This window comes from Lynx canadensis, chromosome F1, assembly GCF_007474595.2.
Source record: "Lynx canadensis isolate LIC74 chromosome F1, mLynCan4.pri.v2, whole genome shotgun sequence".
NCBI lineage: Eukaryota > Metazoa > Chordata > Mammalia > Carnivora > Felidae > Lynx > Lynx canadensis.
This window is the reverse complement of record NC_044319.2, coordinates 26377815-26404777: the sequence shown is the minus strand read 5'-3', so window position 1 is coordinate 26404777 and position 26963 is coordinate 26377815. Positions and strand designations below refer to the sequence as shown.

General features: G+C 40.8%; 1 protein-coding gene across 5 annotated transcripts in view; it reads left to right on the top strand.

Moving 5' to 3' along the window:
• Nucleotides 1-26963, top strand: part of CACNA1E (calcium voltage-gated channel subunit alpha1 E) — a 319528-nt gene that overhangs the window by 78876 nt on the left and 213689 nt on the right. For all 5 annotated transcript variants that reach the window (XM_030302660.1, XM_030302659.1, XM_030302658.1 and 2 more), the window contains 3 exons: nt 14045-14148; nt 15184-15336; nt 16531-16712. In XM_030302660.1, coding sequence (XP_030158520.1) covers nt 14045-14148; nt 15184-15336; nt 16531-16712 — 439 coding nt within the window. The remainder of the gene's footprint in view (nt 1-14044; nt 14149-15183; nt 15337-16530; nt 16713-26963) is intronic.

The following is a 26963-nucleotide window of genomic DNA, read 5'->3' as shown; positions in this document are numbered from 1 at the left end:
TAATTTTTCTGTCTCGCCTTCGTTTTCCCCTCTGGAAAATTACACCAGCAACTCTCACCTTACTGTAGTCACCCTTTGCCATATAGTGGCTGCCTTGATTCTTTTTGACAGCTTCAGACATTTTAATAGTCCTGCTGACAACCATGTGGAGCAGGCGCGTCCTGTCGGCAAGCTGAGTATTCGGAGAAGTCGGGGATAATGGACTTCCTTTTCATCCCAGTTACCGCCCCAAGTTCAGAGCCTCCCAGCAAGGCTGTGGCAGAACTTCTCCCAGCAACTGTGCCCCTGCAGCTGTCCTCTCTCTGGCCACTCCGTCAACCACCGCTGGATGACCTTCTAAAAGCATAGCTTTGCTCACATTGTTCTCCTAGTCCAGAACCATCCATGCCTCCCCATACTGAAAAGAGGAGGAAACAGAACCGTCTTAGCAGCATTTTGTGAGGAAAGGATTCACAGTACATTAAAGCAGAATGGCTGCTAGAAGGGATAATGCTATGTGGACCTGCTGTAAACGGAGTTTAGGGTCCCAAACAAGATTCAGACTGGTCACACTTTTCAACTCAGTCCTGGTTTTTGAATTGGGTGCTACCTTTGAAGAGGCAGAAAACTTTGTCCTAATTTTGGAGCATGGACTTAAAATAATTTCCTACACCTACTGGATCAGAGAAAGTGAACATCTTCAATGCCTGCATACACATTGTCCGATACCTTTGCAAAATAGTTGTACCAATATGCTTTCTTTCTAGTCATGGCTTTTTGACAGCAGAACAGCCTATTGTGTTGCTTTAATTTGAATTTCTTTGACTATAATGCTATGGAATTCTTTTATATAATCCTTCAATATTCTATCTTTCTCCTTTTGTGAATTGTATATAGCTTGCTTTTTTTTTGATGCTAGATTGGTACAGAAATTTGCCATGGTTCTATCTATACAGGATAGTTATAGAGTATGTGAAGATCAGGGCCAGGATCAGTGGCTTGCAGTATTTTCATTTTTTCATAAAATATTAACCTGGTCTCAGCCTGGTTTCTTTCATGCTCTGAGGCCATGAGCTAATTTGCATAGCTGGCAAGGTAAAAATAACTTCAGAGCTGAAAAGAAAGTTCATTGCCATTGAGTTAAACTTGGACCCTGGGTGCCAGCTCTTCTACAGGGGGCAGCAGTCCCTTGGTCTAGACTCCATTATTAATAAACACACTCCATTGTTCCTTAGAAAAAGAAAAAGTTCCTTTTTAAAATTCCTGTCTGAGAAAATAGCCATGCCTCTTAGCTCTTCTGCTGGGAGACTAACCTCTTGATTCTTCCAACAATTCAGCATTTTATTTATTCACAATGAAAGTACAATTAAAACTACTTACTTTGTGCTTACATATCTGTATCAAGTAGATTTGGGTAACAATTAAAGAGTTCCTGTATATAGGCACAATTCTTTTTAATTATTAAAATTGCTTGTATTTTATTGTATTCCAAATAGGTGGTATGGGATGTGATATGACTCAGAAGTACTAGAATGAATTTTGGTTTAATCAATCTGAAACGTAAAAAGCACTTTGTTTTCTCTAACAAACAACTCTAGTTCATTTGGGGGCTCTGCAGACAGTTGATATTTTATAATAACTTAAAGCTGTCTCTTCATCATGCACTATAATTGTGGGTTTGTCTGCTGTGCAAGTGTGGGAAATTATCTGGTATTTTTTTTTTAATACTTGTCATCCTAGAATACAGATGGCATATGCCTGTCATGCAAATCAATCTCTTCGGCATTATAGGCAGAATGAGGAGAGTGGAACAACGGACAAAGATGTTTTATCTAAAATTTATGGATCCATGATTTTTCTGAAAGAGTCACTGATTTGAAAAGGTTTTATAAACTCAGATTCTTTCAGCTAGATATTCCTCATACATCCAAAAAAAAAAAAAAAAAAAAAAAAAAAAAACTCCCTACCCCAATACATTATGAGAAGGTAGAATTTTATTACTTAGATTTTTCTTTTCCTCCTATTTTGAAGTATCCCTTCACTCAGTCCACCATCAAATGTTAACCTCCACTCATCCACATTTGACTTCTTGGCAACAGGACTCTGGCTCTCCCCAGAATCATGAACATATATAATTTTTCAGTCTTTCCAAAGCTGAACAGGGAGCAGAGCAGTGTTTCAGTATCTTAGGAGTTAAGTGACTTGCTAAGATGACATCAAGAAAAAGCTTGCACATTCTCTAATTGGTGTATTGGCTCCATGCCAGGAGCATGGTTCTGAGTTTTTCCTTGTTTTTCATGTATCTTACTTAGCTCTTGTCTGGCCAGGCCAGTTGTATCAACTTTCACTTTGGTTTCTTATCCAGATAGTATTATCTGGATATAATAGGTGAGTGGGTCATTGTGAGTGCCAGAAACCAAAGGTGGAGTCATTTAAGTGAGGAGGACTTTTCAAGGAAGATGTGTCTCACCAAACCATCAAGTTGCAGAAATACCAGGAAGTAGTTGGGTCTCAGGATCAAGGTGCTAGCTCCTATCTCCAGAGTCAGCTTTATTCTTCTCTTACACTACAACCAGCTTTATTCTCTGAGAGAAAACATGAACAGTGACATCTCCTGAAGCCTTTTATTTTAGGGCTTTACCTGCTTCAGGAGAGCTCAGCCAAACTCTAGTCCCAAGTCCAAACATCCCAGGGGAGGAACTGTTCACTGGCCAGCAGTGGCATGTAAGAGCATTACAGTTTTTAAAAAGAACTGTAGGGGGCGAAATGGATGATGGGCATTGAAGAGGGCACTTGTTGGGATAAGCACTGTTCGTTGTATGTAAGTGATAAATCACAGGAATCTACCCCCAAAACCAAGAGCACGCTGTACACACTGTATGTTAGCCAACTTGACAGTAAATGCTATTTAAGAATAAAATAAGATAAAATAAAAATAAATAAAAAGTCTGTTATCTTTATAAGAAACAAAAAAATAAAATAAATGCAGAAAAAATACAAAGAACTGTAGGGGTAGAGTATTATTGCTGGAGGAAAAGGAGGTACTGGCTGTTCAAACAATCAGTGGCCGCTGTGTGTGGGCAGTGTTGGATTATACAGCTGGTCTCTGTCATGTGATACTGGAGGTCACTAGTGCATCCTTCTAATGTGGCCTGCATTAAGAGCTTGGCCCCTACATGGATAATTAGCTGGGTTCTGTGTCTTCCCTGGCTTCTGCTCTATCCCAGGCTAGCCATCTCACAAATGCTTGTCCCTGGACCTAAGGGAGACCTGGTGAGAGAAAGTGTGTGGGTGGTGGATCAATAGAAATCCCTCACCGCTACTAGAAAAACAACTGAAAGAACATGTATTTATGTTAGCGAGTTCTTATAATATGGGATTTCCCTCTCCAGCAATTCTCCGTCTTTGCCAGCTCTCTGAAGTACGGTTTTGGTAACATTCATATGATCCTGCAATCACAGGACACCACCATAAGGCTCTGCAGAGAGGTAGCTCTGTGGTTGTCCTAGAGAAGACATTTGTCAAATATATGTGCCTTTGGGATGTATTTCTAGCTATTAGCCATTATCTTTTGTAGCTACTGAAAGCACTCCAAATTTGGAATCTAAATTTCTGGGCTTGAGTCTCAGTTTGACCATTTACTCTCTCAGTGATCTTGGGCCAGCCAGTTTCTCTCTCTGAGCCTTAATTCTCAAACTTACAAAATGGAGGATAATGGTACCTTTATGAGACAGGGTTATGTAAACTATGAAACAACAAGGTATTTATGTTTTTATCATGATCATCATCACCTGGACCTGAATGACACTCATAGAGTTTCTACCCATTGCTTGGCATTTCTCCTTGTGGTATCTGAGTGAATAACCAGGGACTTTCTCATAAAAAAGGGAAGAAACCTAGGGCTATTGGTAGGAACTAGACCTTTGTTTCCATTACACTGAAGCTAAGTAGACAAAACTCTCCTTTGTACGTTATTGTGTTCTTTACCTTGCATGATTTGGGGGAAACTTTTGGATTACAGCTTCCTTGGTAGATATACTGGGGTTAAGCTTCATGTAACTACTAGGAGATGTTTAAAGAAGAAGGCAGAGGGTATTTTTATCAATGTTGGCATCATTGCATTTTCATCAAAATTTTGACTTTGTGGCTTGGGGTCACCCTGGCAACATCTTCCTCTCTGCCTGAGGGGCTATGTGCTTCTCCCAGAGTGGATGAGGACTGGTTGTGAAACACACACGTTGCATTTAATCAGGCTATTGCTCAGTTAAAAAAAAATTTTAGTGTTTACTTATTTCTGAGACAGAGAGAGACAGAGCATGAGTGGGGGAGGGGCAGAGAGAGAGGGAGACACAGAATCTGAAGCAGGCTCCAGGCTCCGAGCTGTAGGCACAGAGTCCGACGCGGGGCTCGAACCCACAGACCATGAGATCATGACCTGACCAGATGCTCAACGGACTGAGCCACCCAAGAGCCCAAGGCTATTGCTCAGTCTAAAGCTATCACTATCTGAGAGGTTCTCCTTTAGCAGTAGTTTCCAACCAGGGATGTTCCCCCAAAGGACATGTAACAATGTCTAGAGACATTTTTGGTTGTTACAACCTCGGGGGGGGGGGGGGATTGGAGGAGGGGTTGCTATTGGCATCTAGTGGCTAGAGGTGGAGGATGCTATTAAACATCCTACAATGCACAGAACAGCTTCCTACAACAAAGAATTATCTGGTCTCAAATGTCAATACAAACTCTTCTTGGTGTGACATGCTTTGATTGTTGAACTTTCTTTTGGTGGGAAAGGAATGGGAGAATTTTTAGGCCATGACTTTTCTGTTCATCAAAAGACATATTTGCGGACCACTTCATATCCACTAAGATTCTTAGGAAATTTAATTATGAGCCCCATTTTAAATTCCAGAAAGGGGGGGGGCTTACCTTTATTAAATACAGAACCACTTATCTCTTCTGGAAATGGCATAGACTTTTCTCTTTTGGAAAGGGGAAATTTGACCCTATTGTCCTTCTAATTCTCCCAAGAAATACTATGACTTCTTGCTTAGAATCTTAGAAGGAAGTTTATGTTCCACTTTGGTCATAAATCAACTTGGGCCCAAGCCTTAATAAATAAATAATAGCCAACCAACCAACCAAACCCTAGAAATAGCTGCCTCGTGACAGTTTTGGAGTTAGTGGTCTCTCTTTGAGATTATCCATTCTGAAGGGTAGCAAGACACTGTTGCTGTGTCTGGTAACAGAGGAGGGAACAGGGTCTCTCCTAGACCACTGTGTGTGCAGTTATTAGAAAAGTACAGTAAAACTTTTCAAGGCAAACTGTTTCATCATTTCTAGGAAAACACCAAGATGCTACATGGTGCTATTAAAGCAGCAGTTCATGTTGGTCCATCTTGTCCTCTTTAGAGCAGTCTCCTTAGAATGAGTATGTGTAATGCACCCCAATGTTTACAGCAGCACTATCAACAATAGCCAAAGTATGGAAAGAGCCCAAATGTCCATTGATGGATGAACGGATAAAGAAGATGTGGGAAGTATATACAATGGAGTATTACTCAGCAACCAAAAAGAATGAAATCTTCCCATTTACAACTACGTGGATAGAACTGAAGGGTATTATCCTAAGTGAAATTAGTCAGAGAAAGACAAATATCATATGACTTCACTCATATGAGGACTTTAGGAGACAAAACAGATGAACATAAGGGAAGGGAAACAAAAATAATATAAAAACAGGGAGGGGGACAAAACATAAGAGACTCACAAATATGGAGAACCAACTGAGGGTTACTGGAGGGGTTGTGGATGGAAGGATGGGCTAAATGAGTAAAGGGCACTAAGGAATCTACTCCTGAAATCATTGTTGCACTATATGCTAACTAATTTGGATGTAAATTATTAAAAAAAATTAAAAAAATTATTGAATTCAACATGTACTCTCAACAGTAATTCAGTAAATTTTAATATTTAGATCCTTAAAAAAAAGAATGAGCATGTGTATTAGCTAGTCTCTACATTTGGGTTTTTCAAAATGTAGGTCAACCCCATTAGAGAGTCATGACATCAATTTAATTGGTTGCAACCAGAGTGAAACAAAAGATAGCTAGGAAGAATTGAAGAGGAAATATGAATATATCATACACAGAAAGAGTATTTTTTTATGAAGCATTATGTAATTTTACATACAATAACATATATATTACATATTATATATACACATAATACATACATATTACATACATACATACAAACATACATACATATATTCACCCTGGCTTGTGATGTAAAATGTATTTTGTACTGCAGGCTGTGTTCAAAAGAAGTTTGAAAATCATTGCTCTGTACACTTTTATTTTTGTTCTAAGAACATGGGTGAATTGAAGCAACACAGCATATTTTCCCTTAAAGGCCTTTCATTCCTAAATCAGTCACTATTCAGAACAATGGATGATTTGCTTATGATAATCTAGATTCAGTCTCTGGGCTAGAGAGGGACCTAGTCTTTCTAGCAGGTGTGACTATAGGATATTTCTGTTATTAGGAAAGATTACTGTAGAGGAGGTAGGCAGCAGCAGCTGTTCCAGGAGGGGCCTATAGGAATAGAAGTTGGCATTAATTCCGGCACAGTGACCAAGGTAGACAGTCATTCATAGCAACTGGAGCTCGGGCTTGGGGATAGGGTAAGAGACCATTTGTTCAATCAGGGGACGTCTGTGGAGCTCAGAGTAGCAGGGTGGGTAACCTGATGTTCCATCACCAAGTGTAACCTGGAGCTTTTAAGCGCTGCCAGGCTTGGTCCAATTTCTAACATAGGCTATGAAGTTTCCTTTATTTTACATTTTTCATACTCTCCTGCCTCTCTGGTCTCCATTCTTTCCTGGATCACTAAATTCCAGCCACACCGGCCCTTGTTTGAATTTCTCAAGTATGCCAATCTCCTTTGTGCCTCTGTCCCTTCTACGCATGCCTTTTCATATACCTTGGATGCTCTTCCCGCATTGTTTCCTCTGGCCTACTCATACTTCACCTTTGAGTTCATATGTCATTTCCATAGTGAATCCTTCCTTTCCTGACCTTCCACTTACTAAACTTGTGATCTATTTAATGTCTTTTTCATGAAGTTTCATGAGGACAGCCACCATCTCCATTTTGTTCTCTGTTATAATGCCAATGCCTACTGCATGGCATACATTCAGTAAATATCAGTTCATTGTAGATGGGCTCTGGGTTCTAGGATTGAGCTAAGCCTGAATGGGATCCAAGAGCCCGAGCATAGGGTCTGGGGACGAACAGGGGGCAGCTTGCAGAGACTATGTACTGTGTAAGACCTGTCACCTGTTTTCCCTTTCGCAGCCTCATCCTCTTCCCTCAGATGTATTTTAGTCAAGTTGAATTTTGGGGGGAGCTTGTCTCCATTGAACAGTTTAACGCACAGGAGCTTTTTTGTTTTTGATAAAATGAAGTAAAATCTTTAGAAATTGATTCCAAAATCAAATTACACTTTCGGTAATTTATTTAAAAGAAATGGAGAGCCAAACATTGGGGGTAATTTAGATTTTTGATAGATCATCATTATTTGCACACGTAGTTAAATCTCCTTCAGTTTGGATATCTAATTATACAGTTGCCTGTGGGCTCATTCACAGCTCCAGACAAGTCCATCTAATCTGCCCCAGTGAGGATGTATTAACACTCATTTATCCCTGAGTCAAGGGTACTTCTTGGGCACCGCTGTTGAATATTGTTAGAGAAGAGACCATAGTAGATGGAAATGTGAAAGGTACTTTCTTCCATCAAGGAGATGGCTTTGAACTGAGTTATGAGGATCCAGCTAATTATCATTAATAATCAGACTTCCGTTCTAAGACCTAAGAACAGTATGCAGTCAGGTGTTAAATATTGTACAGGTTTCAAGATGTTCAGAGAAAGGGGAGATTGCATGGGCTGGAGAAGTGTAGCAGCGTCTGGACAGGTTTTGGGTCAGAGTCTTAGAGCCAGGAGGGATCTGAGAGGTCCCTCTAGTTGATTCCTTCATTTTAGAGATTAAAAAACAAACAAAACCCCAGATATGTTCTTTCTCGTCTTCCTTTGTGACACCTATTTATTAAGTACTTTCTATGAGTCAGACTTAGTAAACACTGTTGTTGTTTTAGCTTTCCCATGTCCAACTTCCCCAGTGGCCTCCAGTCTTCCTTTTGGGGGGATCTTTCATTGTGTGTGCTCTTGGTGGGGGTCTTGCCCACTTTGGAAATAGTAGAAGACTGTCCCAGTGCAGCCAGATGGGATATAAGGGGACATGTGACTTAAGCTCGACCACATGGTTTTCCCCCTATGACTTTTAAGCTGTTGATGTTATGATATTGGTACGGTTGGTGATGATGTGTCTAGCAATATCCACAGTGGCCTAAGAATCAGACTTCCTGGAGTCTCTGACCTTTGCCAAGTGTCTAAGTTTTTTATTCCTGCTGTAACAAATTGCCACAAACTTGGTGGCTTAAAGCAGATGTATTCTCTTACAGTTCTAGAGGTCAGAACTCTAAAATCAGTTTACCTGGGCTGCATCAGGTATCGGTAGGACTGTACTCTCACCTGAGCCTTTAGGAAGAAAGACATTTCTTTACCTTCCCTGGCTTCTAGGGCTGGGTTCCTTTCATGTTTCCTCCATCTCCAAAGCCAGCAGCATAGCACCATGCTTCAGTCACTACATTGCAACCTTCTTTCTAGCCAGATCTTCCTGTGCCTGCCTCTTATAAGGGCACTTGTGATTGCATTTAGGGCCTACGCAGATAATCCAGAAAAATCTTCCCATCTCAAGATTCTTAATCACCTCTGCAACATCACTTTTGCCATATTAGGTAACATTCACAGCTTCCAGGGTTTAGGATATGGATATCTTTGAATCTGTTTTTCAGCCTACCACACCGAGATTTCTGTTTTCCTATTTTTCCCACCTGGTCTTCCAGTATCCCTTCAATTCTGTGGGCTCCTGATATATTTTTAAGTCGGTGCTATGTGAAGAAGTTTATAAGCATCTTATCTTTTTTAATCCTTACATCAACCCTCTTAGGAAAATATTGTCCCCATTTTACAGATAATAACACTATAGCTCAGAGAGGCAGTTGCATAAGTCAAGACAGCTGTGTGAGGGAACAGGCATTTGAAACCAGCCAGTATGACTGGAGAGCATGTGCTTTACCACTTCCTCATCATCCTAGTTCAACTCTCTTTTGCCTGTAGATCTTTTCCAAGGAGGAGTTAGGATGCCATCTGGCTCTGAAGTCTGGATCATATTATTTAGGCAGGGAGACAAGGCAAGGGGGTGGGCATTCCAGGCAAGAAAGAGGTGGGAGAATAAGAGGTGAATCCAAGAGATGTGTTAAAGGAAGGATATGTTAGACTTTGGTGCCTCGTTGGAGGTAAAATTGTAGAAGAGAAGAAGGAGCCAATCACCTCTGAAACACTTCTAAGTGGACACAACAACTCATTTTGGTGGATTACCCATGGAAATGATATCCTGGCTCAAACTGTGTTGGGAATCCAACTTGAGTTAGGTCCCTCCCTGTCTCCTCTTGGTTTCTTATAATGTGGGCTGGTTAAGCACCTAATACCTTTTGCTAGTATTAATCAGCCTTTTTGCACAGATGCTGATGAACAATTTGCCTTTCGAAGGCTAATGAACTTCTCCCTTGAGATTTATATGGGTGGAAGCAAAGAAGTAATTTTGGGAGTTCAGGAGGAACTTTTGGGCCTAAGGGTAGGAGACCCCTGGTTTGTATCGCCTCTTCAAAAGAGAACTTACACACTTGTTTAAGGCTAGTGCAACAACTGGGAGGGAAGCTATTTACCTGGTCATCCCTTGAATAGATTTGCCAGATTTAGCAAATAAAAATACAGGATGCCCAGTTAAATTTGAATTGCAGATAAGCAACGGATAATTTTTTAGTGTAATATTTGCATAATGCTTCAGGGAATTTTTAGCCATGGAAGTGTGAAAAGAGACTGTTAGACCTGGGTTGATGAAGAGGCTAAGGCAGAACCCAAGGTCAAAGGGACTCCAGGGTGGGAGAATTCTTTGCGTAATTGACTCAGGGAGAGGTCATTTGGTTGTGATTGCTCAGAGCATTCGTTCCATCTTCTGCCACTGCTGTAATGGGCACACAAGACCCTCAGGATCGTATCAGGCTCTAGACTCTTCTTACTTGCTGACAGCTAAGAGCGAAAGCATTAGAGGTAGGTCTGAACCATGACATCCGCTAGGAAACAGTTTTTGAACATTTATAGTGTGCAGAATCCTGCATCTGTCCTGGTCGTAGTCAGAGGTTTGTGTCTGTCCTCTGCTTTGGGGGTAGTCACTAAGCACCCCTCTATGTACAGAGCTCTCCACCCAGACCCTGTGCTCATAGTGACAAAAGAAATGGAAAACACAGCCACTGTTTCTGAAGAGTACTCACATATGCTGCATGGGATTGCAGAGCTTAGGCTTTTATTAACTCAGAATTAGAGTTTTGCGCAGCGGCCTCACTCTGATTCTGTGGCATAACTGTCTCTTCATGTGTGTATATGTGGATATTATAGCCGTTGTCACCTCAGGTGCAAGGAGCCTCTATCTGACCTGCTCGTTCGGAGAGGTGTCAGTGACAAGTCTGTGGGAGTTAGTAATTTGTGGTTTGGGGATAAAGGGAACCGAGCTCACTGGCTTGTTGGGAGACTATTGTGACCTTGGTATTTTTAGCAATGTACTGGACTAAAGAACAGTGGAGCTGTGCAGTACTGAGAAGACATTGCATAGCATAATGGCAGAGTGGGGAAAGGCTTGGGTTTGATATCAGAAGAGAAAGGACCTTAATGCCTAGTCTTGCCATTTATTAGCATAATTTTTTCGAAGTCCCGATTTCCTCTTCTATGAAGTGGAAACAGTAGTAATATCAGGATATGTTTGAGAATTTAATGAGATAACGTATGTGAAAGATGCTAGTAGATAGTGAGCCCTATGTGTGTTCCTGCAGTGTTCCCATTCTTGGAACACTTTGTAAACATCTCTGTTATGGCTCTTCATGGTGAATTATAATTATTTCATTTCTGTGTCTGTCCACTTCCACCAGACTGAGGACCTGGGCCGTTTCCTACTGTGGACTTGCCCTGAACTTCCTGCGTACATCTGAGGCCCAGAGTTTTGCTGAGCATATAGACTTTAGCACTGAGGCTTTGCTGAAGGGCAGGTCTTTACGTTTTGAGTCTTCTTCCTTCCCTCTCTAACTCTCTTCCTGAGAAGATCCTGTCCTGTGGGATCTCCTTGAGAGCAGGAGTCCTAAACTATATTGGGAGATCCTTATTAGACTCTAAAATGCTCAGGGACAGATTTCTGGTACATGTGCTCCAACAGGCATGTGTTGGAACAGCATCCTGGCTTGCCACCTGCCTTTATCATTGGTAAACTCCAGGGTTTCTCTGGTACTTCTTTCCTTTTGGTTTCTGCTTCAACACATTTACTACCTTCATCAGTGCAGTTCAATCCATCAAGTATTCATTGAGCACCTTTTAACTTTCCAGACCCTGGGCTAGGTGTGGGGATAGAGATGGGGAGGACAGTGCCTCCACTTGAGGTGTTTTGGATCTTGTGGGAGAGACAGATGAGAAACCAGAGAAAACAGAGAATTTCTCTAAGATGTGGTAAGGGCAGTGATGGCAGTGGACACAGAATTCTATGGGGACTTTTTCCTCAATTATCTTTACCCCCTAAGAATTCCATTGCCCCTACTTCTAGCAGGTGGACAGGAACTCCTACCCTCAAACATGATGTGAACACTAGGAAGCAGCCATTGGCCAATGGGCATGAGCTAAAGACCTAGTTTATGAGGAGGCTAAGACAGAACCCAAGGTCAAAGGGTAGGATGAAGGAAAAGAAAATTCCAAGGGCTGGGGGGAGCATGGGCCCCAGGCAGCACAGTCCTGGCTAAAGTTTGGGGCAGCATAGATGACTTGGGGGGCAGGTTTGTTCAGCTGAGGGCCACACTTGGTGAAAAGAGCATGGATGTGTCTTGTGGGTCACTACTCAAGCCTCTGGCAACAAATGCCATATTTTTGCCTCTCTCTCTTTCAAATTAGCTTCACTGTTATTTTCTTTCCCACATGAGAATTCTTATTTCTCTGACATTTGCTTCTCCACAAGCTTTTATTTCTTCTTATTTCCTTCCTGTTTTCATGTCCCTGTTTCCTTTCACCATTCACTTCCCTGTCCTCTTATCCTCCCTCCCCTCTACCAGTTTTATTTCTCTCTACACTCGTGCCTTCTTGCTTTTTAATTTTGTCTTTTGGACTCTACCTCCATGTTCTGAAATACACCTCCTTCAGCTCAGGGTTGGGGAGGAAATTTTCCTTTTCAGTAGCTCTTTCTTATGATATGAAAGAGCATCTCGTGTGTATCTGGGTATCCTTGGAAACAAAACTCTGGTTTCTGAACAGGGCGGATTCTCCCCACCGCGTTTGTAAGACAGAGAAAACCATAGGGAGAGCTGTCTCCCATGTGCAGTGCACCTCAGAAGACTCAGAGTATGGTGCTTCTTCCTCTGTTAGTGGATTCAGCAGAACAATGACCCCGTTTTCCTGGGGTTCTGGTTCTCTATCACTATGCTTAGCCTTGAGGTTTGTCTGTCTCCTCTTCCCTTTATTTGCTTCTTTGCCTGTTTTATTTTTCAGTCCCATTTTCCACATTTCTTCTGCTCTCTTTTCTCTTCAGGTTTTCCCTACTTATTGGAAATAATGTCACTTCCCTCCCTAATTTCTCTCTTTGGCATTGGCAGTTAGAGTCAAAAGCGGCATCAGAGGTGTGGCTCCTCTAAATCCCTTTTTTTTTTCAGAGGGCAGTATGGAAGTTTGGGTCAGGAGAGGTAGAGAAGACCTGAGAAGCTTGCCTAGCTCCTGAGATCTTTTATGCGAGTAGAGTTTCTTTCTGGTTCTTATCTTGAGGTTGGGTTAATGTAGGATTATAGTCTTAAAGTTGAGGTAAATCTCTACTGGTTTTTTAGATAACCTTCAACCAATGTTGGAACATTTTTAACTTCCTAATAGAAAGTTCTACAGTCTGTGTTTGAGTACGTTTAATGTTGGGAAGTGTACTACCACATGAACAGTCCCCCTGTTCTTGGGCAGCATGGCTTGTTTCAAAGTTATTGCTCACAGTTGTAGAGTCTTGGATCTGTGTCATTTGTACCCATCGATACTCTAGCTGCTTTCTAGAGGTGTACAGCATAAACCTTTCATTCAAGTTAGATTTCAAGTATTGAAGGAAATATTTCATCCAAAGATAATTAAATGACATAAACTCTTTGCCACCCTTTGACTATGTAGAAAACTCAGTTTTCTGAGTGACTTATTTGCCCATGGCTCCAGACAGCTGAAATTGTCGTGGAGAGGTTGGGAGGGAAGACAGGTACTATTCCACAGAAAGAAGACTAAAATTAGACAAAGTTGCAAAAATAGTATTATTAATATTTGTGTTGGACGTAATATCCAGTTTGCACATTATAGCTATAGAACACTCATAGTTATAGCATCCGTGTGATTGATTTGTTTGGTAAAAACTCTTGATTGCCAAAGTGAACAAGAGTGAGTTACTCCTTTACTGCAGCTGATCCAGGGAAATTCCCTGAAGTAGCCAGGAGACAGGGGCACCTACGAATTCGGATATAAAAAATCCAGGGGCCTCAGTAGTTTGGAAAGGGAGAAAGGAGGTTGGTGAGGGATAGAGAGGAGAGGAGGGGGCAAAGTTTGGAGGCAGGAACGGGATAGATGCTAGAGAGCTTGTATTTTACTCATGATTGGGAACCAGGATTCTGATGCAATGACGAGTTTTCCCTCTTTGCAAAGTAAAACCCAGATGTGGCTAAATATAATTTCAGTCGGAACCACTGATGATTCACCCCAGTTCAGGTGCACCCACACGCAGCTGGCATCAGCTCTGTGTACTTTCCAGGCTGATCCTTCTTCAACCCAGCTTCCCCCATGGAACAGGAGGAGAAAGCCAGACGGTGATAACCTTGACCTTCTTTGTTTCCATCTGCAGCATCCTGGCTACGGCAGGGACCCACTTCAACACACATGTGGACCTGAGGACCCTTCGGGCTGTGCGTGTCCTGAGGCCCCTGAAGCTCGTGTCAGGGATACCTAGTGAGCACTTGCCTTTCTTCCTTCTCCTCTGTTAATGGCTTTCCTGAAATGATAAACAGGAAGCTATTTCTCCAGTGGTAAAAAAGAATGGGGATGCAGCAATCTGGCAAAACATTTCACTCTAAAACTTAGCAACTTTTTTTCCGGAATTTAAAGATAGTGGAAGATCTTTGGAGAAAATTTTCAAAGTAAAAAAATATATGTAAAATGAAAAGGAAACACCCTCATTATCCTATTTTTTAATTCATTTTTTCCTGTGCATTTTAACATAATTGTGATCATACTCTGTGTATACTTTTGGATCCTATCATATAAGCATTTGATTTTCCTGACACTAAAAATTCCTCAAAAATATATTTTAAAAAGTCTGTACTATAGCCCATCTTATACAAGATGACTTATTTAGTCATTTCTACTGGACATTAGATTATTTTCATTTTCCCCCCACTAGAAATAGCGCAGCGACATACATCTCTTTTCTTAAATCTTATTCAAATTATTATTTGAAGTATTATTTTCTTAGGCTAGGATCTTAGAAGTACAACTTCTGGGTCAAAGTATATGGTATTTTGTGACTAGTGATTGTACTAATTGTTATCCTAAAACAGTGGATGGAAAGCCAGGTTTCAGGTAGAGTAGTGGGGGAGGTAAACTTTGTCTTTGCTCTCATAAGATTTAGAGCCTAGCAAGGCCAGGCTTAATTTCCTTTAGGAAAGAAGCACGTTCTAATAAGTTTGTAAGAGATAAGCAGAAAGCAACATGGGCGAAACAAATAAGGGAGGAGTAACAGGCGTGTAAAGGATCAGGGAATGGTGAGAAGGAACATGGAATTAATTCCAGGGGAAGTAGTGATGGCAGTCTTCGGCTCAACTTGCTCTGGTTGTCCCTTTGCAAATTGTCTTCATTGTCTTAGGACCAGTGGTTCTTTTCCCTCAAAGACTTGTCCCTCTCCCCCTAGAAGAGAGTAAAGGGAGCCTCCTATATCACGTGGTGCTCAAGGAGGCTCCATTTGTCATTCTCTTCCTTTCCTTCTAGGCCTACAGATTGTGTTGAAGTCCATCATGAAGGCCATGGTGCCTCTTCTGCAAATTGGCCTTCTGCTCTTCTTTGCCATCTTGATGTTCGCCATCATTGGCTTGGAGTTCTACAGTGGGAAGTTGCACCGGGCATGTTTCACGAACAGTTCAGGTAGGATTGTTGTTCCCTGCCTTCTCCTTCTTTCCTTCCTCTCCCCTCTGGTCATTGGAGTAATTTCAGGTCATTGGGGGACTGAGTGGAAAAGTATATTCTATCCCAGCCCTGGGATTAGAATCACAAACTTCCTAGTCAGCAGCTTTTTGAGGCACAAGCAGCCTAGACTAAGGATCCCCAGGGGACACTGATATTGCACAGCAAATGACCTCTTAAGTTTGCAGTCAGAGGATTTCAAACAGGAGGTTTCAGTTCCCCCATCCCATGGTAGAAGGCTGTCAGACTGACTGTCAAAAACCACCTGTCTGAAGAAATACCCTTTGTACAATAGCCTCTTTGGCCCACAGGCCAGGTGGGCCTTGGAGCCCAGAGTCAGACTTGGGTCTCTCTAGGTCTGTGGAGACATTTTCCCTCCATGATCCACCTCATGACCTTCCTCCTTCCCTGCTGTGACCCACACACAGTGTGGAAAAGCTGAGAGAGCTCTGAGTGTGACTTGCCAGGGGTGCTTGTGAAATTTGCAGGGTTCACAGACCTCAAATCCGTACCTCTTTGCATCTTATTTGTTCTTTTCAAGTCCAGTAGAATACCCTAGCAGGAAAGGGGGTCAGGGAGAGGTTGAAGAAGCCCAATTTAGTATCATGTGGATTTTTTTGTTTGTTTGTTTGTTTGGTTTTGGTTTTTAGTTTTTGTTTTGTTTTGTTTTGTTTTTAAATCTTCAAAGGACACCTTCTACCTTGGGAGTTTTGTTTTGTTTTGTTTTTTTCTTATTCAAGACCAGGAACTTAGGCCAGAAAAACAAGGAGTTGAGACCCACTGAAGGGACTTAGTTTATAATTGTCCCCAAGAAACCCGAGAAGAACTCAGGGTCTGTACTGAGTCTGAAGTTGGAAAATCAGGAAGATTCTGCCTTCACCTCAGATTGTTCTATGTGACCCAGTCTGTCCATGCCTGTGGTACTCAGGCAAGGGTAGAAGATGTAGCCTGAAGAAAGTGAAGGCCATGTGGCCTCAGAGGAAGCTGGGAAGCACTGGGATGAACACACAGTATGTAAGCTGTGAGGTATAAAGAAGCCAGAGGTGGGAGCCTGAGACAAAGAAATAGAACTGGGTGTTTGTGGCTTCCTGAGGGTCATTTCCAGGTCATGCTAAAATATGTGGTTTATCCCCTACCCTCTGAATGTGTCTGCAGGCATTCTAGAAGGATTTGACCCTCCTCACCCATGTGGTGTGCAGGGCTGCCCAGCTGGTTATGAATGCAAGGACTGGATTGGCCCCAACGATGGGATCACCCAGTTTGATAACATCCTTTTTGCTGTGCTGACTGTCTTCCAATGCATCACCATGGAAGGATGGACCACCGTGCTGTACAATGTGAGTAGAGCTGGCAGGGGGCTGGATCCAGAGGGAAGAGCCCTAGAATGAGGCTTCTGGCATTGTTTGGACTGGTTAGTCTGGGGAAAGGGAAGGCTGGGGATATGTCTGTGTATATGTCAGTTTGTGTGCGTGGGGGCGGTGGGGACGGTGGGGCTGGACTCAACTGTGAGAAGTCATAGCACTTCGTATGCTGTTGTCTGGCCTCTTGCTGAGTGGAAGTATACAGTTTCTCAGCAGAGTTAGGAAGCTACATCCCATTGGATGGGTGAACAAAGCTATTTATATCAGATCAACTTAGTAGTGATAGAGTATGTTTTACTACAGGTTCAACATGGTGGTGAGGTTCAGTGAGGAGTACCAAAAGGTATAGATTTCTTGGTTGCTTCAAAGAGTTTACCATCAGGTTGGAAAGATATTACGGTAGTTCTCAACCCTGGCTGCAGATTAGAATCAGCTAGGAGCTTTAAAAATTTATACCTTCTGGGCTTCACTCCAGACAAATTAAGTAGGAACGGCTAGGGGTAAAGGCCCATCATTGATTTTTTTTTTAAACTTCCTAGCTGATTGTAATATGCAGCTACTGTCAAGAAACACTGCATTATATGCACATAAGAAACCTGCTTAATTGTAAGACTCACTGGGGATGCTTGTTAAAAATTCAGGTTCACGGGCCCTTTTATGCAGGTGTTGATCTTGTGTAGTTTTGAATCGTTAGTGGGCTATACTTTTTACAAGTGCTTCTGGTGATTCATATGATCGGGTATGTTTGGAAGGTTCTGAGTTAGTGCATAAGACAAAGCTGCCTAACTGCCTGTCAGGGATGGCAAGGGACTCCTGCATGGGACACAAGTTAGACAGAGTGACCACTGAAGTATCTTCTGCCTCTCAGAGTCCTATTTTAACAAGTTATGAAAGGCATGGGCAAAGTTCAAGTTCTAAAATGACAGGGGTCGGGGAGGTGTGTGCTTTGATGCAAAGGGAACCTAAGTGGGCAAAACAGTTTGGGTAGGTTGCCTTTGTACAGGTGCTTACAAGGTCTGTACTCTCATATGAATCCAGCCAGCCCACCCTGAAGCAGGTACTTTGGAATGATCATGCCTCTTATCTCTACTTCCACAGGCTGCCTTTACCCTAAGGTGCCCTCTGTTTCCTTTTAACCTGATTCCATCTGTATAAAACTTACTGTGTGGGGCACGGTATAGTTTACACAAAAACACCCTTTGCTTTTGTTTTTGTGCTTTGTCTTTGGTTTCGCTTTTGTGGATCTCTAGATATAATCCACACTGGAGGGAAAGGAAGTGCTATGTCCCAGGAGAGACTCAACCAGATTGTAATGCCCGAAGAGCCAGGATTTGTGTAAGACCTGTAGTGGGTGTTTAGTAAGTGTTTACCAACCTAGATCCATTTCCATGCAGGTGAGCAATTCAGGCCTGAGGTTTACAGAATAGAGCCACAGGCTGTTATGCTAAAGCTCTACAGGGCAGTGAAGAAGTCCCAAAGACGAGCTTATGCCCAGCAAGCCTAAGAGTTATTTGTGACCTAGAAATACCTTGAGGACATTCTGAGATTCTCACCAGTTTTGGGGGGTAGCAGGAGGGAGGGAAGGGAGAAGAGACTGATGAGTATAGTTGTTCCCTGTTTGAGATATGAAGGATGTCTTTAGGCCATGTCACTCAGATTAGCCAGGCATCTCTGCACTGGCCCCACAGTGGCTGATGTCATTTTGGGGCTCTGGGAGTGATGTATTTCAATTATATGTGTAGACTCACCTAAGTGATGTGATAAATGCATTGAAAGCCTAGAAGGAGAAGTGTTGCATTTGAACATACAGGTGTGATCCGTTGGTCCTCCTGAGCCAGGGCTCAAATAGTGCTGAGACAAGTATGAACACGGCTGAAGAATGACCAGTCATTTGCATTAGATCCTTTGTTCATTCATTCATTCAACAAATAATTAAGTGAGCGTCTACTATATGCCAAGCACTGTACTAGGTACTAGGGAAATGTGGAGGGAAAAAGGGTGCTATGATGCTTGCTTTCATGGTGCTCTCTTTAAATTCCCATTTGTCTCCAGTTACCTGTATAACACAGGTATAGAGGTCACACAGAGACAATGATCTTGCCCTCTTCTCTAGTTTTGGTCCAGTGAGGAAGCAGGGAGGAAAAGAGGTCAAGATGCTAATTCTCTGAAACCTTTCATTACACGGGCTCCCAGGACCACAGACTCACACTCCCTCTGACTTCCAGTTTGTCGCCACCGAATTTCAGTTTACTGACCTCCTGCTACCCCCTGTGGCTGAAAAACAAGGGTTGAGGGAATTAGTTGAGTTGTGGGGCTGGTTTCTAAAAGTAGCTTGCTGCTCATGGGGCAGAATGAACGTATGTCCACTTTGAAATGAAGTTACTTTCCAAAACATTATATCTAGGGGCAGGGAGCCAGGAATCCACAGGAAGAGGTGATAGTCATAGGTGGGTAACTATACCTTGATTCAGGAGAAACTGGATAAAAAAGACACCCATTTTTCAGCCAGTGGAACAAGGACAAGGTCTGGCTCCTTAGGAAGAAAGAGCCAGCAAAGGCTGGGCGCCAGTTGAGCAGGGAACTGGGGCGTGAAGAATGACCCAGGCAGAACTCTGTTACAGAAGATGCTCATCCTGGCGTTAGCACTGTCTGCTACTGGAAAAGCAGGTTCAGAGTAGTCCATTCTTCATGGTGCTGGGGAGAGGTAGAGTTACATCATACACAGTGGAGTTACATCACACATGCTTTTAATTTATCCCAATCCAACCATTCAGCTTGGAGAGGAGATGAGGGGGTCAGGGAGAGAGGAAGATAAATAATACAGCCTAATTCATTTATCATTCATTTCAGTGTTCCTATACATTGTGTGAGATGAGAGATGCCCAAGAAAGATGTTGGCTGAAAAAATTGCAAGAAATAGCCAACTCAGCATTTCCTGAATATTTGTCCTCTTTTTATTTTAACTCAACACTTGGTAATGACAGAATTTTACATAGCTATTAGCAGTGGTTGCACACAATGGAATTAACCATGCACAACTAATAAACTCAGTATTATAAATATAGGTAATACATATACATAGGTTTCTGCGTGTAGAAAATGTCTCTCTGCCATTATCACCGCCACCGCCAATAAGATGCAAATGTAACTGTTGGTTGCCCTTTCTGCCACTCATTCTGGGAAGGTTCAATTCATCCTGTTGGTGGATTTTCTCACATAGGCCACAAGGAACAGAGGAGCTCCTATTTCCCTGTCCAGCACCTCTTCTATTCCATGATGGCAACAAATATGTAAGATATACTGGCGCCAATTATGCTCAAACCAGTTATTAGAACCTTCAGATTTACACAGTACACAGAAGTTCTCTCAAGCATATGGACCTAGGTTAGCCGTTTTAGATACAATTTAAGTGTTTCGTCCTGTTTGTTTGCATCCCTTTTCTGCTACACAGACTCTTCCCCAATGCCTCCTATGACCTTGTGTACTCTGCTGCTGGTTACTTTTAACTTCATTTGCATATAGCTTTTCTCATGATAATACATTTTTGTAAGGGGCTGGGAGGGTTCTTCTTGTCAGGGCAACTTGGTGTCATGCTTGCTCAATTTAGTCTACCAAAATTTCAACTCTGCTTGGTCAAACTCCAACTGTATTCTTGGCTTCCCTCCCTCTTGTGGTAGAAAGAATGCAAAGCAGTCTACAATCCTGCTGGCTGCTTCTTCCTGTTTTGACTGTCTCTGTGAAGGTCTCCTCAACTTGCAAATCCTCCCCTATTCTTACTAGTTTAATTCATTTTATTTCTCCTAACCTGGATAGGTATTCTTCAGTACAGTATATTTTCTCTCTGATCAGTGGAGTTCATTCTATAAATGCTACTGTGGCTCTTGTATTAACTTCCAACATTGGTCACCTGGATTGGATGTGGCCCTGAGAACTGGTTGTCTACTGATCTGGTCTGAGTCTTATTTCTGTGTTGTATATCTGGTTTTGTTTTGTCTGCTGTTTGTGTTACCAGGACTAATATACAGATTGCAGGGGTTCCCAGTCTCTGTCTGCAATTACTGAAACCTCTGTTCTTAAAGTCCATTATTTTTCATCTATATTTCCATAGCTTGAGCTATTTCTCTTCTCACTGGGTGTTGATAAACTCATGCAGGTGTGCAAATTTCTTGGAGACGTGCCCTTTCTCCTGGTATGCCAGCTGTACCTGTTATGACTGAATAGGATGCTCTGTGCTGCTGTGGGAGAAGAGATTTTTACAGACTTTACTGGTTTTTTGTAAGAAGAGGGAACTTGTAGTCTGGATGCTTTCTGAGTCTTCCTCGTGTCTCAGTTCTTTGGTCTATAACAGCCTATGGCTCTGTTTTAAGTTGCCTGCTTCCAGATGCACATAGTCAATATTTGTTAAATAGTTAACAGTTATTCACTTTTTGCCTGTAGATTTTGTTCAAGTGTGTTATGCCCAATGCTAAAAAATAAAATTCAGCTGAGTAAATTTGAAGATCAAGTTGGCTTTATTCAATGATTCATGAATCAGGCAGTATCCTATCTAGCAAATAGAAAGGAACTCCCAGGAGCTGTACAAAACGGAAGGCTTTTATAAGCAGACGAGAGCTGAAAACAGAAGTTTCTAAAAAGAGTGGAACGTTTCAGACAAGGTCACCTTCCTTTGGGGGCAGGGTGGGACTCTGTCAGGCAGATTACCTCACTAGTGCTGATCAGGTAATTCTAGATACACTGGTTAAAAATTACGTTCCTGGGAGAGGCTGAAACTATACAATGAACCTTATTTCCTGATGTGGGGCTCAGCACAAGTGACTCCACTTGAGGTCCTTCCTTCCTCCCTCCCTCCCTTCCTCCCTCCCTCCCTCCCTCCCTTCCTTCTTTCCTTCCTTCCTTCCTTCCTTCCTTCCTTCCTTCCTTCCTTCCTTCTCTTCCTCCTCCTCCTCCTCTCTCTTTTTCTTTAACAATTCCCCCTTTTTGATCAGAATTGTGATTCAGAATTAACTGAAAGGTGTGATGAAAATTTAAAGCATTAGTGCCACTTGCAGCTACTGCCCTGAAGTTCTTATAGCTTTTACTGGTCCTCTATATGATATTCACAGGTCCTGATTTTTTTCCCCCTGAATCTCAATGGTATTTATAGGCCAAAACTTCAGTTTTGACTTCAGTCATTTTCTTTGTTCCTTTTCTGGCATTTCTGGTCTTAGGGAGATTATTTGCTTGGTGGTTCATGACTGTGAATTTGCATTTAAAGCTTTTGAGAGAATATAGTGTGCCAGGGAGACTACTACTACTACTAATATAAGCAGGATAGTTACCAATGTCTAGAGTGTACGTTAGAGCGATGGTCCCCAAGATTCAAACCAATCAAAATCCAATAAATCAAAGAAATACCTGTTGAAGGAGTCACTTTCTTAAGCCAAGTTCAGTGATCTTATATAGCTAAGTTCCAACTTTCCTAGAAGTGTTAGTCTAGTTCAGCAAGTGGTATTGCCCACAGCACAGACACCTTCTTGCTCAGCTAAGACAATCTAGGGCTGCCCTATTATCAAGAAAAACTTTGGCTAGAGAGTCTAAGGACCTTTGTTGGGCAGCTGTTGCTTTACCAGCAGAATCTTAACTTTGAAGAGTTAAGGAGAGTTTCTTGACCAGAGCCTCATTGTACTTGCTCCTAACCAGGGAAGTAGAAAGCTGACAAAAGAAGCAAATCCTGAGTCATAAAACACCTCCTGGTAGGTCTTTTCTAACTCAATCTTGTATATTCAGGGGAGTTGACCAATGAAGTAGCACAGTCTATTAGTGAAAAAGTAGGGGCACAGTTAGATAACCTAAAAGGTATTGCCCAGTTATATACCAGCTATCTAGGCATTCTTAGGCTGTGAATGATAACCACTACAGACAAAGATAAATTCTCTTGGGGCACAAACCATTCCCACTAAGGAGGCACTGTTAATGGACAAATTAGAGTTTTCGATGACAATTCTAGCTGTCTGAAAGATCACTTCTCTTAGCAATGGCCTAGGAGATACAGATGATGGCATTATCTTTCAAGACCAACGCCAGAACTAAGGAAAGAAAGAAAAGAAGAGTTTCATGTTTAGTTAAAGTATGAAGTCTTGATCCAGCGTCTTGGGTGGTCTCTTCCTCATCAATTTGATTTTGAGGTCTCTTAACTGGTGTACAGGACCAGATGTTAGGTGGACCTTCTTCAGCTGTGAGGTGTATATTCAAGGTTTAAATCCCTGAAGTTTGATGTAAGCGATGAACCACAGGAATCTACCCCAAAAACCAAGAGCACACTTTACCCACTGTATGTTAGCCAATTTGACAATAAATTATATTAAAAAAAAATAAATTCCTGAAGGTTGGCTGGGTAGTAAGGACGATCTAGTATAATGCCTTTCAAGGACATTCAAGGACAGTCTCTGTTTATAGTGATTCCAAATCAGAAGGGAACTAATTGGAAACATTAGTTTGGAGAGTTGTAACCAGATATTTGAGGAAACTAGAACAATTCAGGATCCAGTCCAGTTTATAGGTATATAATAAAACCTCAAAGACAATTAACAAGACTAGAATCTCATACCTACAAAGGTGCAGACTAATTTTTCTCTCTACAATTACCCCTAGTTTTCTAACCAAAGATAATCGTAGTAATACTACTTTGTTTGCATTAAACATGGCCTGATTATTTACATAAGTGCAGCAAGAATAGTTATTGACTATATAAGCTTTTTAAAAGACTGCTATGCTGGAACTTTTCATAGGAAATCTCAGACTGAATTCTTAAAATTCTCTGAGGCCAGGAAGCTAAACCAAGGGCTTGCCATAGATTTTGCCTGTAATACCTATAGTTTGGGTAAATTCTTCTCTTCTCAAGGTCCCTCAAAGGATCTTGATGTTCCTGGGTCTACCAGGCAGTGACATTCCTTAATTAACCTGGTAAAGCTGCCAGGAACGTTATAAGCAAAGTATCAGGATGATTTTTCCAAGTAGTTACTTAAGGTCTGTGGTCATATCTGAGTCTGTACATCTGTCTCAAATATGACATTCTAATCAAAACCTTGGGAATACTACCAGTGTTTCCATTGTGTCCTTTTACAAAGAGAATGGATTCTTGTTGAACTTGTGCACATAACTAATTATATTGCCATGGAAAAAATAATGAAGAGTTTCCAATTTCTGGACAAATTGGGTAGGGAGAAAAAGTAAATGTTTCATCTTTGTTTACAAAGATATACTTTACCAAATTGTGTAAGCCATAGATAGCTTAAGAAAAGGTTTTCTTATATCTAGAAAAACAAAATATTAAAGAACCAGCAATGTTTCAAACAAAAAGTCATAAAGAATCATAACTATTATAATTAAACTATTATAACTAAAGAATAAAAACTATCCTTGGTTTATTCAATCCCATGTACTTAATACTTATTCTGCTTGAATACAGTTTTTCCATTAGTTATAGAAATTCTTACCTAGTTAAGTTTTATTATCTTAAAGTTATCAGAACCTGTGCTTGCCAAATCAAAGTCCTTCCAATGGATCTCTTTGAAGATGAAACACCTTTGTGGAACATTTTTGCAAAAGCATCAAAGTAAAACAATAAATGCTTATTATAAATGACGAAAGTGTCAATTGTTAAAGGTCTGATAAGAGTTTGTCATGATGAAATTAAGAAGGAAATTTGGTTATTTCTATCACACACAGCATTTTAACATTTAACATTATGACTGATAACGTTATATACCAGGACATATCAGATTTCTAGGAATTTCATACAATTTCTAGAACACTTATAAGATTTCCCTATACAAATACAGCATAAGGACTTAGTATTACTTCTTTTTGACAGTGCTTCCTATGTAATTTAGCATATCAAATAAGCCTAATTAGTTTAACATCTCATTTTTATAAGAAAACAATCTTTTCACATGTTCTAGGGACCTTCTAAAAAATCCCAAAGATAGTTCTAAGTAAAAAACAAAACAAAACAAAACAAAAAAAACGAATTTCATTTAGGATTTAATTTTGTGAAGTTTGTCAAAAATATCAAAGGTTTTAATAAAAAAAGGTTTTTTTTCAACGTTTATTTTTGGGACAGAGAGAGACAGAGCATGAACGGGGCGGGGGGGGGGGGGGCAGAGAGAGAGGGAGACACAGAATCGGAAACAGGCTCCAGGCTCCGAGCCATCAGCCCAGAGCCCGACGCGGGGCTCGAACTCACGGACCGCGAGATCGTGACCTGGCTGAAGTCGGACGCTTAACCGACTGCGCCACCCAGGCGCCCCAAAAATATCAAAGGTTTTAAAACAGTCAAATTGGATTATAAATCATTGTGAAACAATACTTAGTTACACATTTAATCATAGTGACACTTAAAGACTTTATAGGCAATTACAGAAAATTAAGTAGTTGGGGGGAAAAAACTTAGCTTTTAAATAGAGAAGACTCAGTTTTCTTAGGTAATCAATGACCTGACATATTGTAAAGATAACATGAAGCATGGCAAATTATTTTGGTAAGACACAAAATCTTTGCTGTTCAGGCAGATTACTTAAAAAGAGAAACTTTTCACAGTATGTTATCAAGAGTGGGCCCATAGTCCAATAAAATTTTGTTCTTTTAAGAGAGAGAAAACCAAATTCTAATTTCATACCAGCTTACTTTTGATATTAAAACACATCCACTTAATTAAATTCATTCCAATCTTAGCCAGTCCTGACCATGCATAAAATTCCTTTCCAAAGATTCCTATTCTACCAACCTTAGTGGCTTTAATTACATATATTAGAATTTTTAACCCTCAAAAATCTTACCTTGTAGAGGCGCCTGGGTGGCTCAGTAAGTTGGACGTTTGACTTCAGCTCACGTCATGATCTCATGGTTCATGGGTTCAAGCCCCACATGGGTCTGTGTGCTGACAGCTGAGAACCTGGAGCCTGCTTCAGATTCTGTGTCTCCTTCTCTCTCTGCCCCTCCCCAGTTTGTGCTCTCTTGCTCTCTCTCTCTCTCTCTCAAAAATAAATAAACATTAAAAAAAATCTTACCTTTTAGTAAGAATAAAGAAGTAAACAATTATGAGGTGTTTCTTACCCTAGCATTTTGTGGATTAGCAGACATACTTTTTTTATAATTTCTAGAAACACAGGCATTCTCATAGTAAATTTTTCAGCATGGCACAAAACTAATAGAACCAAATATCTTTAGTTCATCTGTAAAAGGAAGTCAAAAGTGGATAAACTTATATTCAGTAATTAATATTTCAGTATTTTATCTTATTTGGAAATGATCCAGATATTTAATGACTATCCATAATTTAATTTAACTTGGCTAAATCTTAAGGTTTCAGGTTACCAAAAAAGATTTGTGGAAACTATTAAAAACATCTTAAGACTTTTATCCCACTTACATCTATTTAATTCACTTCTTCTTAATGAATATGTTTAGACCACTTATGAAAATTTCATCATACCAAGTTATTTTTCTTTCTGACAAGTTTTGTAACAGAAATCATATGAATTTGCTTGACTAGTAAACCCAGGTAGAATAAAAGTTGTATATCTGCATTATTTTTAATGTTGGTAACTTTAAAGACATGTCTATTTAATTAAACAAACAAACTAGCGTTTAATTACTAAAGATTATTTGAGATCATGGGAACCTGAAAAACATTTGGTTAGTTTTCATTATAATTCTGAGAATTTTATGAATACGGGATTCATATAAGCACTTAATTTTCTTTAGGCCAATCAAATAGAGCTCTTTTACAAATTGTTTTTGGTAATACCATCCCAAGATAGAAAATTATCATACATGTGTAACACATATATGTAGATACACATAAATGGAGGGATGCAAAAAGACCTTATATCTTCCATTTAAAATTTTAGACATGAGTCAAGTAGTTATAGAAGAGGTTGGATCCAAAATACCTTTCTAGCAGATGGAATAATTTAAGATTACCTGCTCAGATGGCTAATGCTTTTTATGAGTATTTATGGAGAAGACACTTAAGATTTTTATTTGCCTAAATTTTAAAATAACATTTCCCCTTTCTGTTCTTCTTTTGGTAAGAATTACCTTCCTGATGTTTGCATTTCAAAGAGATGGCCTAGCTAAGAGTTCTTGAAGAAGACCAGGTAGGACACTTGTACCTCAAAGGTACAGGGAAAAAATTAAGTTCCTCCAAAGATTTTTGTTTCCCGAGGCCAGAATTGTACAATGTCT